Source organism: Bos mutus, chromosome 22 (assembly GCF_027580195.1).
Source record: "Bos mutus isolate GX-2022 chromosome 22, NWIPB_WYAK_1.1, whole genome shotgun sequence".
NCBI lineage: Eukaryota > Metazoa > Chordata > Mammalia > Artiodactyla > Bovidae > Bos > Bos mutus.
The window spans coordinates 8,025,834-8,039,942 of NC_091638.1; the positions used below are offsets into that span (position 1 = coordinate 8,025,834).

Here is a 14,109-nt window from a genome sequence, read left to right on the forward strand (position 1 = left end):
TTTCTCAATGCAAGGGAAGATATGGATGACCTGCCTTTCACTACAGCCAAGGTTTTCTTTACTATAAACTTTCTGACATCTCCAACTTCTCTGGACTCAGGGTAGTCATTTGTAGGAGGCCCTTTCTTCTCATCCTGATATAATCCAAAGTTTATATTCCTGTCAAGATCTGAACTGCTATTTTCTTCAGGAAGATGTATCTGAGTCTCCTAAGTAGAAATTTCTTTTGATTAGATAAAATGGGAGTATAGCTGAATAAAACTGTAAATGTGTACTAATAGTACTTTACATATAGAATTATACTATTATTTTTCAAAATGCTTATGCATATATATACACACACACACACACACACACACACACACACATATATCTCCATCCAAAATATACATTGGAAGTTTGCATAAAATTTCATGTGACTGCTGTATCACAAAGAGTTCACTATCAGATAGATGTTGATATTCTCCCATTTCCTTATCTATGATTAAAGGAGAAATAGAAAAGTGGATATACTAATAAAACATTGGGCTAAACATCTGATTTCAGAAGAGAAAGTTGAGATCACTGCTCCTTAAACTGCTCTGTTTCCTTTTATGGGACACCATTAACAGAACAGTACAAAGTGCATATGAGGAGGTTAGAACTCAATTTAAAAAAATTGATTGTGAAACTTGGGAATTTTTTTTTTTTAATAACCTTCAACAGACTCAATGTATAATCCTACATATTTCACAACTGTAGTTCACTGGGAAAAGAACTGTAATATTTGTGTTATTACAATTGAGGCAGCCTTACTTATATCAGGTGTGTGTCAGTCGCTCAGTCGTGTCCACTCTGTGTGACCCCATGGACTGTAGCCCTCCAGGCTCCCCTGACCATGGGACTCTCCAGGCAAGAATACTGGAGTGGGTTGCCATGCCCTTCTCCAGGGGATCTTCCCGACCCAGGAATCCAATCTGGGTCTCCTGTGTTGCAGGCAGGTTCTTCACCACTGAGCCCCAGGGAAGCCCCCATGCCTTAGGTGTGCCAGTCATCAAATATAGAACAGAAGAACATAATCAAATTAGATTAATTAGTAGATTAAAAAGCACATCTCCAAACAGAATGACAGTTTGCGTAACTGCAGATAGCATTTCGTGGATTGCAAAGGTTCCAACACTGCATGAACTCTTTGGGAAAGAAAATAGAGAAAAAGGGTTAATTTCACAGTCATGCAGTAAAGTTAGGTTTCCAACAAATATTGAACCAACTTACTCTCTATTGAGAGTTCCAACACAGGGGACAGCATGCAAAAGGAAAAAAAGAAAAAAAAGAAAAACACACAAATTAGTCGCCATCAATGCCAAGTTCCTGTATGGAAGAAAAACACTTAGAAAATAAAAATGACAAATGTTTTCCAAAGTTTTATGACAAACTCAAAATAGTTTTTAACACAAGAGTTAAATGAATGGTATGTGAGAAGAATATGTGGTTTTCCTGTATTTCTCTCTCATTTTCTTGCCAAGAAAATTTACAAACAAAACAAGAGGAAAACTCCCTTATTTTCAGACCCTACTATCCTTGAGGTTCAACTTCTGGAAAGAATCTAAGACTAACACACACCTGCCAACATTTCTGAACAGTGCCAACATTTGCTTCCAAAGCATAGTATCTAAGAATTTTTCGTTTTTTTTCCCCCTCTTGAGAAGCAATGTATTCACAAGTTAAATTATTTCTGTGACGGCCTGGAACAATTACTATCGTATGAAGGTAAAAAGATACTACAACTTTTAATTTTCCCCAGGTAAGATACATATTTGGTCTCTTGATTCTAAGACCTGTAGGCAGGCAGGACTACACAGACCATAATATGTCAAATCAAAGCATGTTCTTCAGTAAAGGTGGCTCTCCTCAAGTAGTTTCTTCTGAGTCGACTGTCAGAATCACAGGGGATAAACTTTCTGACACATCTTACGTTTGGAGGAAAAAGTGTGTCCAGAGCAATCAAAATAAAAATCTGCCTTGAATTCCTTAATTTTTCAAACTTATTTAAAAAAAAAAAACATATGTAGCGCTTACTGTGTTGTAAGGACTTTACATACATTAACTCATTTAATTATCACTGCAATCTTATTAACTGTATTTTACAGATTAAGAAACCAATGCACACACTGCTAAAAAGTGATGGAGGGAGGATTTGAACCAAAGCAATCCAGCTCCACTACTCATATTTGTTATCACTGTGTGGTGCTGTCTCTCAGGAAAATATTAAGAGGCTTTAAACTACACATTTGCAGCTTTATAATCTAAATTACTTTCACACAGATACCACGACTGAATCAGTAGTATCTGAAAGTTAAAAAAGTTTATCAAGTTATGGACATCAAATAATTTCAGCTTGTACACTGTAAATGCCAACCACATCAGTCATGTCACAGAAAAAAAATCCAGCATCTATTTCAACTGTACTCAAAAAGAGCTCTTTTCCAGCCCTTCCTTTCTGGGATGTCTTTACTGTATAGTGGAGTTCACCTGATATTTCAGTTGGACTCAGATACTTACTAACACAAATAAGAGAAACGTTCTAGGGGTTGGAGGTGATCCTAGATGAAAGGAGATGGGGCTGCTGCTCACACCCTGGTTCTCTAAGTCTCCTATTTCTGCTGGGGACAGCAGGTGGTCTACTGCTACATTTCAGAGCTGTTAAAAGAGACTGAAATGTTGACTTCAACTTAAAAGGACACGGGAAAGTCCACCCAATCAATTTCATGACAGGAAGTGTCTCCAAAACCCTATGGACCATTCTGGGGGCAAGGCTTCAGACGGTTTCTGCCCTGTGAGCTCTCAGGGTGGTTGAGGTTACAGATAAGTGATTCCAATTCATGGTGGAGAGCATATTTGAGGCAAGAAAGAGAAGTGACTTTGATGATCGGTTTCGAGGCTATGAGGAAAAGTGCAGGGCACATCTGGGGAAACGAACATAGTTTTCAGGCTGCGTTAAGAGTGAAAAGGGAATAACAAGCAAAAATTACAGGCTTTCTTTGAATATTTTCTTGAGGATAATGAGTAGTCACTGAAGAGTTTTAAGTCAAGAGAGAAGATTTACCTTTTATAAAGATTATTCAAGGATGCAGAGTGAAAGAGAATTTAGGGACAGAAGGTGGGGAGGAGGCGCAGCAGGCCAAAGGCAAGTGTGCCAGGAATGAGTAGTGAGAATGGAAATATTTAGAAGGTTGAATCAATTAGGACTGAGTAAATTTCTAGACTGATGCCCAATGAGGGGATGGTGGCTTCATCTAACGAGATAACATGACTCAAGAGGAAAAATAGTTTTAAGGTTTAAGATGAGCCAAAGGCATGTAACTAGGTAAGTGAAGGAGAAAAATATGGGCTGGGAGTACCATTTGAGAGTCATCAGGATAAAGTGGGCGACAAGCTTCAAATAAGGTACAGAGTGAAAAAGGAGGGCCTAGGGCAATGCTCTAAGCACAGCAACACTAGTAAAACAAGCAGAGACAGGTGTCTGAAAAGAGAGGCTGTCTGCTGTGAGGAAGACCGGATCAGACACAACAGAAAACCACCCTTCTCCTCCTCTCCCACACCACATCCCCTAGTGTCAGAAAAGATAAACTGAATACACTTACAGCAAAGCCAAAAAATAAAAAGGCGTGTCAAAGAGCAAGCTGAAATTTATGAAAACTTCCTGGAAGACCAAGCAGATGAGAGTATATTAGCAAAAAAAGAGAGTATATGTTTATGTGGCTGCCAACAGCTTCAAGGTAAGACCTCCTGCCATTTCCATAGGAGAAAAGGTAGAAAGAATGGCTTATGTGCAATTAATTTTGCTGGTTTGGAGGCAGGAAATGGAGTTTCTGTTGGATGGCATCTATTTTCTTGGTAAGCTAAGAGGCCAGGACAAATGCTCAGGGCACGAGATGAGAGGTCAACAGGGCTAGAGTTAAATTTAAGGAAAGACTATTTGACACAGTCTCTATGGAGGACAGAAGAGAAAAGCAAGAGGTACAGGAAAGGCAGGACTGAGCTTTTAGACCAAAATCACAGCTCAGAAATGGACAGCGTATATAGGAATAAAGGTTGATTTAACACACCAGGGACCGGTACACTGGTTCTGGTCCCAGTCAACAGTCTTGACCTTCAAGCAGTGGCATGACCATGAGTAGAGGTTCTTGAACATGTTTTTATTTTGGTGTCAATGTGTCAATCATTAGAGTTGATTGTATACAACAGGGGTTGGGAAACCATAGTCTGCAAGCTAAGAATGGTTTTACATTTTAAAATAGCTTTTTTTTTTAATCAAAAGAAAAGGCTATTTAGTGACACATGATAATTTGATGAAAATTAATATTTCAATGTTCGTAAGTAAAGTTTTATGGACACCTAGCCATGGTCACTTGTTTAGATACCGTCAAAAGACGCCTTTGTGCTATAATGGCAGAGCTGTAACAAAGATCATTATGGCCCACAAAGCCGGAAATATATACTGTCTGGCCCTTTATAGGGAGGGGGAAAGAAAAAACCAACTCTTGATAGACAGCAGTTGGGAAAATAAAACTAAAATTTTACTTGGAAGGAAAAGAAAGCATCAAGAACAGCTACTTGATTCAAATGACTGGACTATTAGTACTTTATAAAATTAAAAAGGAGGGATATCTACTACTTGAACAATATAAAGATATGCAAAAACTCAAATCAAACCCTGATATTTTTAAATCCCCACTGTATGGTGATATAGCCAGTTTATTCTTAATTAATTACATTATTGGCAGTCTCTGATGGACAATCACCAAATAAAAGCTGAGCAAAACGAGTTAACAAAAATCTTCCCTTTATATCTGTATTCAGTGAAATAACTAAAACAAAACAAAACAAAACAAAGCAAAGCCAGATGGATCAATAAGAATTGTACGCTGTTATAAAACCCCACAGGAAAAAAACCAGAAAGTCTCCTTCCTGACACCTCTAGGGAGGATCGTGGCTGGTTCTCCATATTTACTAAGGGAGGCCAAACACCTGTGCTTCACCAACATCAAACTTGGCTTTCCTATTTGATCTTCAAGAGACTTTAATTTTAAAATTTACTTCATTTAAAAAAGCTTTTCTTCAAGAGACTGTTTAAAAAATGTCTCATCACTGTTAAATCCTAGGATCCAACTAAACTGCATTACTGTCCTAATAAAAAATGAAAAACTATGACTTCAAGAAATAATAACAGCCTCACTCTCATACGTTCCACTACAGATGAATTATATTACTTATCGAAGATGTTTTAAAACTCTATTTTTAAAAGTTGTATAGATTATTAACAAAATATTATTTGATAAAACAAGTCCACACAGATCATAACTGTCTTGTCCTTTGACTCATACTGCTAACAAAAAAAAATATCAACAGTTAATTTGTTTAGGATTTATAGAAATTCTTCCATTATAACCATTTCTACAGTAATCCGTGGTAGTAATATCAGTATAAAATGCAGTTATCTACATGCTCAGTTTAAAAATTATAAACTTAGTGTGCTTTTTGTCTTTAATGGGATCTTGAAATCTAAATGAATTCCAAAAATAGAATGCACTTTGAACATCTTTTACCTCTATTTTTGAACATCTTTTACCTTTTAAATGAAGGTATTTACTTATCTGAAATAAATATGCCTTCAGATAAAAGGATAATCTTTGGAAATTATTGCTTTAAAGTTAAGACAGTTTATAATCCTTAGCCAGATTTTAGTCTATGTAAAGAATGGGATTTTATTATCTTTAAGTAGTGTCACAAGTAATGAAAATACTGAAAATAGAAAAAAAATGAGAAGGAATGAAATGTGCAACAATAAAGTGAAGACAATAAAAAAAATGAAGCAAAATTCATAAATATTTTTCTTATGATTTCCCTTCCACATCTCCCTCTCACATAGGTTAGAAATTCTCATGTAGACAGCTGGTGTCCTAAAGGAAGATATTGAATAAAATTTCACCACTGCCAAACACACTGCTGAAAATAGAACAAATGAGTACATTTTACGACAAAACTTTACATTTTAAAACAAAAATTTCACAGTACACATGCAGAGTATACATAAGTACTTACATATACTTTAATCAGCATTAAAAGCTGAATGAAGTTCTGAAGATTTTTATGAACTCTTTCAACATATGAAATGTTTCTCTTTTTATTACTCACAAACTATAGGTGAAACCGTATTTTATGCTTTTTGTTTTTTAATGGCAGATCTTGTCTACAAAATTGCTCTTTTAAGAATATATTTGTTAATAAAGAAGAAAACTGAATAAAAAGTTAGAAACTTTTTTCAACTTATCTCGATTATTTCCTTTATAAATAGTAAAATGTTTTTAGTAATACAAATACTCACCCTGACTAATTGTAGAAGAGTTGTGCATGTGACTATATACTCTTTAGTTTATAGCCTTAGATAATCCCTCTTTTAGAGAAGCTTAAATAGTTATCAGAGAGCAACTTCTAAATTATGTATGATATCAAATACTCAATTTCAATTATGTTGAAAAGATCATTGCCATTTTAGGGCAATAAATAAATAAAAATGGCTTATAGTTTTTTGTTATTATTTACTTCTTTTTTGGGGCAATATAATAATGACACCTTATAGGAGTAATCTTAAATACTAAAACATACCTTGCCATGAGGATCAGCAAACATTCTTGTGAAAATTTCACATAATCTTTTCAGTTCAACTCGACTGTCAAAATAATAAAGTGGCTAATTAATACACTGCTGTAGGAAGAAGTCATTTAAAAGTGACTTACATATATATTTGGGCTTCTTTTTTTTTTTTTTAAGCCCCGCACTGCCCCCCGCCCTGCCCGCCCTCCCCACAAAAAAATTCAGCTCTCAAAATTGAGCAATTTGTAGGATTTACTAGTCAGGGCTAAGTACAATTTATCAAATGCAACAATAATTCTGTAGTAATACATACAATATTTTAAAGGTTGAAAGTTATATGAAATTACAACTGTACTTTATTAATGTAGCACAGCAGAGTAAACTATACAGATGACACTCCCAGCACATGAATCTTACCCTTTTAAATGCTTTTATGTTTTCTTAAATTTTGCCACCTGAGGGCTAAAATCTTTTTAAACTACGACTACTTCTTTGCCATTTAAAAGAATACATTGAACCTAACACTAATCTAACCTTGGTGGGGTTGGAAACAACATTATGATGATTTATTGTAGTGATTCATGAACTATAATATGTAATATTCATGAACTGTAATAATATGTAATTAAAATATATTAGAGGTACATAGACAAACACTGTAAATTATATAGTTCTAACACCTCCTAAAATCAAACTCTAATTTCAGGTATTAAGGCAGGAAGTAGCCCTCTATTTTCCATCATACTGAAACTTACAAATTTTCTGAAACTAGGTTCCTAAAGGGATAGACTGTAGAGATTTAAAACACTACACAGAGAGGGGGAAAGCAAGCAAGAGCCAGTAGGACAGGAAACCAAATCAAACCCAACTAAAAATCAATATAAACTTAAAAAATTTTTTATTTTATTTATTTATTTACTGGTAACATCTCATGACACGTGGGATATTAGTTCCTTAACTAGGATCACACCCGTGCCCCCTGCAGAGGAAGCATGGAATCTTAACCACTGGACCACCAGAGAAGTCCTTAAACTTCTGTTCTTAGAGAAATTCACTCCAAATCCATTTCATATTATATCAAGATTCAAATATCACATGAACACCAGAAATATACCTTCATTTTCAACAGAACATAAATATTCTTTCATCTCACTGAAAAACTTATCAGGAATGAATTTTAATAAATGAGTCAACTTTAATATTATGTATACTTTATTATACATAGACCATCCCTATGGAAAAGAAATGCAAAAAAGCAAAATGCCTGTCTGGGGAGGCCTTACAAATAGCTGTGAAAAGAAGAGAAGCGAAAAGCAAAGGAGAAAAGGAAAGATATAAACATCTGAATGCAGAGTTCCAAAGAATAGCAAGAAGAAATAAGAAAGCCTTCTTCAGCGATCAATGCAAAGAAATAGAGGAAAACAACAGAATGGGAAAGACTAGGGATCTCTTCAAGAAAATCAGAGATACCAAAGGAACATTTCATGCAAAGATGGGCTCGATAAAGGACAGAAATGGTATGGACCTAACAGAAGCAGAAGATATTAAGAAGAGATGTCAAGAATACACAGAAGAACTGTACAAAATAGATCTTCACAACCCAGATAATCACGATGGTGTGATCACTGACCTAGAGCCAGACATCCTGGAATGTGAAGTCAAGTGGGCCTTAGAGGTGATGGAATTCCAGTTGAGCTATTCCAAATCCTGAAAGACGATGCTGTGAAAGTGCTGCATTCAATATGCCAGCCAATTTGGAAAACTCAGCAGTGGCCACAGGACTGGAAAAGGTCAGTTTTCATTCCAATCCCAAAGAAAGGCAACGCCAAAGAATGCTCAAACTACCGCACAATTGCACTCATCTGACAAGCTAGTAAAGTAATGCTCAAAATTCTCCAAGCCAGGCTTCAGCAATATGTGAACCGTGAACTTCCTGATGTTCAAGCTGGTTTTAGAAACAGAGATCAAATTGCCAACATCTGCTGGATCATGGAAAAAGAAACAAAGTTCCAGAAAAGCATCTATTTCTGCTTTAGTGACTATGCCAAAGCCTTTGACTGTGTGGATCACAATAAACTGTGGAAAATTCTGAAAGAGATGGGAATACCAGACCACCTGATCTTGAGAAATTTATAGGCAGGTCAGGAAGCAACAGTTAGAACTGGACATGGAACAACAGACTGGTTCCAAATAGGAAAAGGAGTACGTCAAGGCTGTATATTGTCACCCTGCTTATTTAACTTCTATGCAGAGTACATCATGAGAAACGCTGGACTGGAAGAAACACAAGCTGGAATCAAGATTGCCGGGAGAAATATCAATAACCTCAGATATGCAGATGACACCACCCTTATGGCAGAAAGTGAAGAGGAACTAAAAAGCCTCTTGATGAAAGTGAAAGAGGAGAGTGAAAAAGTTGGCTTAAAGCTCAACATTCAGAAAACGAAGATCATGGCATCCGGTGCCAGCACTTCATGGCAAATAGATGGGGAAACAGTGGAAACAGTGTCAGACTTTATTTTTCTGGGCTCCAGAATCACTGTAGATGGTGACTGCAGCCATGAAATTAAAAGACGCTTACTCCTTGGAAGGAAAGTTATGACCAACCTAGACAGCATATTCAAAAGCAGACATTACTTTGCCAACAAAGGTTCATCTAGTCAAGGCTATGGTTTTTCCAGTGGTCATGTATGGATGTGAGAGTTGGACTGTGAAGAAAGCTGAGCGCCGAAGAATTGATGCTTTTGAACTGTGGTGTTGGAGAAGACTCTTGAGAGTCCCTTGGACTGCAAGGAGATCCAACCAGTCCATTCTGAAGGAGATCAGCCCTGGGATTTCTTTGGAAGGAATGATGCTAAAGCTGAAACTCCAGTACTTTGGCCACCTCATGTAAAGAGCTGACTCACTGGAAAAGACTCTGATGCTGGGAGGGATTGGGGGCAGGAGGAGAAGGGGACAGAGGATGAGATGGGTGGATGGCATCACTGCCTCGATGGATGTGAGTCTCAGTGAACTCTGGGAGTTGGTGATGGACTGGGAGGCCTGGCGTGCTGAGATTCATGGGGTTGCAAAGAGTCAGATACAACTGAGTGACTGAACTGATCTGATACTTTATTATTTATTTTCATTTAATTAATAACATTTTTATTTAATAACTATTTATGAATAAAAAGTTTCCTTTAATAATGTTTCTTTAAATAGAGCAAGATAATTATAATTTTAAAAAATAACAACAGTATGGATGGTCCTAAAGGGTTAGGGCTTGGGATAATATTCTGATGCCACTTTTTGAATTCGGGACACATATGAGCCCATACTAATATTTTAAAAGTGTTATGAAAAAGTCAAGTCAAAAAGTGCTAACCAGGGCCTTCCCTGGTGGCTCAGTGGTAAAGAATCTGCCTGCTAACGCAGGAGAGACAGTCCCCAGTCCAGAAGATCCCACATGCCATGGAGCAACTAAGCCCCTACACCACAACTACTGAGCCTGTGTTTCAGAGCCTGGAAAACACAACTACTGAGCCCACGAACCGCAACTACTGAAGCCTGAGTGCCCTAGAGCCCATGTTCTGCAACAAGAGACGCCAGCGCCGTGAGAAGCCTGCGCACTGCAACCAGGGAGCAGCCATGCTCCCGTCACTAGAGAAAAGCCTGTGCAGCAGTGAAGACCCAGCACGGTATGCTATGCTATGCTATGCTAAGTCTCTTCCGTCGTGTCCGACTATGTGTGACCCCATAGAGGGCAGCCCACCAGGCTCCCCCGTCCCTGGGATTCTCCAGGAAAGAACATTAGAGTGGGTTGCCATTTCCTTCTTGAGTGCGTGAAAGTGAAAAGTGAAAGTGAAGTCGCTCAGTCGTGTCCGACTCTTAGCGACCCCATGGACTGCAGCCTACCAGGCTCCTCCGTCCCTGGGATTCTCCAGGCAAGAGTACTGGAGTGGGGTGCCATTGCCTTCTCCGACCCAGAACAGTGCCCCCTCAAAAAAGCGCTCAACAGACAGGATAATTATTTGAAGACAATATAACTCACCTTAGCGTTCTCTGGTTTTTTAGTAAGTTCTGCAGACCCAGGAGGCCTTCCTTCCTTTCTGACCAGTTGGAGCTGGCACATCTGTTGAGGACTTCCGCCACGTCTTCTGTCTGCCTCATGTACGTGGGAATACTACCGTTCCGAGAGCTGTAGGAGCGTTCCGAACAAGCACTGGATGCATCGCTGTTCGCATCATCATCTGAGTGCATCCCGTAAGATTCGTATCTTCTTCGAGCAGGTTTTTTCTGTTATACGTAAAGACTCTCATTAGTGGTAGCTAAAATAACATGCCGGTATTTCACGATTTCTACTGACCAGAAAAGGACTGGCCTTTGTTTAAAAATCAGTGTAAAGCATGCTGCTAATCGTTGTAATAATAAAATGTCGAAATTTTAGTTTTTTTCAGAAAACATGTTTTAGGAGTTAGTAGGAGATGAAATATTCTTTAACTATGGGGAGTGGTAGAAGCAGAATAAAACTACTATATGGAAGTCAGATACATAAAGTGGGGAGTGCTAAAAACATGAGGTTTTTCCTTTTCTTTTTTCTTTTTGTGGAAAACCAAGAACTACTACCAGAGTGTAAATGAACAGGCTCTGTGCTAAAACTCTGAGTTATTACAAAGAAATTATAACCTTTTTAAAGGATGAGAATGGACGAGAAAAACCTGTTTCCTGTGTAAAGTTCTATTTTTTCTGTCTCTCTACCTCCCTTTTCCTCTATTCTTCTTTCACTTCCATTATCATTTCTCTGCCGCTCTTCCTTCACTTGTACCCATCCCTGATGTTTCTTTGAGAAGAAAACCACAAAGAATGATGACAGCCCGTTTAGCTTACTCTTACTTTTAGGAAGCAAGCTCCTGAAGGGTTCTCCATGCTTTCCCTAATGTGTCTAAACTATCTATTTCAATATATATAAAAAAGTATTACTTTGATTTCTTCACATCTGAAGTTATAAAACTGCTAATTTTACCTTGAATATTAAAAGTGAAATGAGACGGAATAGATTATTTGAGATTTCCCTGAGAGAATCAGAATTAAGTCTTTATGTAATCTGATATGTGAATTCAGGCTGGTGAGAGATGAAGATGTTTCTATGAAACACTGAAGAACAATAATTTTACATAGCTCTGGGTGACTTAAATTATTCAAGTTTAAAATCTAAAAGAAATATAACCTGAACTTAATTAAAAATAGTTTTTCATTGACTTTCCATCACTAAATTGATTTGATTTGGAGGCACCAACAATTTAGAATGGCAAAAACATGATACTTTTGTTTTAGGCTCCAAGTTTTGTTATAGACATAGTGTCAATGACATCATCGCATTTGTGCAAAGTAGTCAGGCTCAAAGGATGAAAACCCCCACAGGACACTATTTAAGTACTATCTCCCTACTGATAATCATATAATCATATGTACAGAAAGGTGACGTATGTCTAAAGATTTTATTACTTCCACTTGAATTTTTTATAGAAGACTATCATCTGTTAAACTGATGAAGGCAAGAAAAAAACGTTATGGTACCATAAGATGTCAGAAAATAGCAATGTCTATACCTTAGTCCGTATGTCTCCTAAGAGCTGAGAGCAGTAGATTTTTAAAGAGAAAAATTGAAAATAATGAAGAACATTTTGCTAAACAGCACAGTGAAGTAGGCATAAACAATGCCCATAATCAGAACCATTAAGCTTTTAAATATTTAGATACATAAGAACTGCTTATTAGCAGGTTATATCTTTAATCTTGTCAATATCCTTGAAAAATATGTCCAAAGAAAAATATGTAAGTTACAGAAATATTCACAAAATATTCACATAACCAATTTCCCCAAAAAACTCAAGTCTTCTTCCTATTTGTATCTTTTTGTCATTCCTAAACTTAATTTTATTTCTATGATTTTCCCTAGGTCCAACCAGGCTTAATAGTTAAATAGTCTTTTCCTAAAAATTGATAGTTATAATTGGAATATCTATGCTATGCAAATAATGGAAGTAGACACAATCACATTATTGGGATTTGGTTTTTAGCACTGATGGCTAAATATTCCTCATATAAACCAAATACATCTTATTATAAATAATAGGATAAAGATTATTCAAGAGTAATCCAATCAATTCATAAAATTTGTATGAATAGAATTTAACTAGTAAATCCTTCACATAGAGGAAACTAGAAAATGTGATTTGAGAAATACACTGATCAGGAAGAATAAATTTAAAACATACGACTAATTTAATACCATCAGAATAAGATGTGATTAATATATCCCAAGCTCAAGAGAACAAAGTTCATATTTAGTAAGTATTTTTATGAAAAAAATCAGGTGGCTGAGGTAAAGAAAAAAATTCAGCACAGGGCAGAACCTCACATGTGATTACATTTAATATGCTATAGCTATGACCAATGAATTATTTTTAAAAACTTGCTTTTCAAATATATGTGGCACATGGCGTATCGGCAACGGTTAAGAGGTGGCATGCAAGTTTAAAAGGTGCAATGTACTTTCTTATTTTAAAACAAACATGACACCTTTGTTAAGTTCTGTGTAAGAAAATGAGTAGATGCTTCTCAAAAATAGGATTAATGTCATAATTTAAGAGAAACTGTCATACTGAATTGATGAGGGAAAAAGGCAAAAGCCAATCATAATCACTGTCTCAAGTACTTCCTTCATAATTTCATGGGGAGGAAAAACTACAGTGATATCTGTACGTCACTCTTCTGACAAAACCATCACAGATCTGTAGGTGATATTTTGAAGCCTCACTGTTTAATGTTTCAGGTTTAAAGAACTAGAAAGATATCTTAAATATAATCTGTTTTGAAATTGTACTTTCTCTCAGCTCAGAAAATACAAATAAGTAAAAGACTATACAAACTTTACTCCAAACTAAAACAACCCCTAACTACTCAAGGTTGAGCTAGCTTTGAAATTATACACTTGCAGTGTACATATTTACATACTCATCTGTCTGCCTTTATTTTCAGTGTACTACAGTGCATAAAAACACTGTATTAACAATACCAGTATTTATATTTCTGACATTCCATCGTGGGCCTTGGCTTAAAAACCTGACCAATTAATAAAGATCAACAATAAATTATACTGTTTTGCTTTTTATACTGCCACATTTGATCTTCCTAGATTTAATCCACAAGAATCTTCCATCTCCTTTCCCACACTTGTGGACTGGCTCACTCATATATTAGTTTCATTAACTGGAACATCTATAGTGATAAGGAAATGGACAAGAGTACCAAGGCGTCTGCCACTGCCTCCTCCACGTCGGAACCTGTGTTCAGGACTCGCATGGCACTGACCGAGGATGACAGTCGGCTTGATTGGCTGATCCCATACCCCGGACCTAATTCATCAGAAGAAGGAAAACAGCTTTGAGAGAGCCGTAAATGTAACATGGTCAGGCTGGAAAGTTTGAGATC

The 14,109-nt window shown here is 36.7% G+C and overlaps 1 protein-coding gene across 15 annotated transcripts in view; it reads right to left on the bottom strand.

Annotated features, from left to right (window-relative positions):
• Positions 1-14,109, bottom strand: part of CLASP2 (cytoplasmic linker associated protein 2) — a 174,508-nt gene that overhangs the window by 37,500 nt on the left and 122,899 nt on the right. For all 15 annotated transcript variants that reach the window (XM_070359942.1, XM_070359939.1, XM_070359950.1 and 12 more), the window contains 3 exons: positions 13,927-14,033; positions 10,667-10,911; positions 6,649-6,712 (listed from right to left, as the gene is read on the bottom strand). In XM_070359942.1, the coding sequence (XP_070216043.1) occupies positions 6,649-6,712; positions 10,667-10,911; positions 13,927-14,033 (416 nt within the window). The remainder of the gene's footprint in view (positions 1-6,648; positions 6,713-10,666; positions 10,912-13,926; positions 14,034-14,109) is intronic.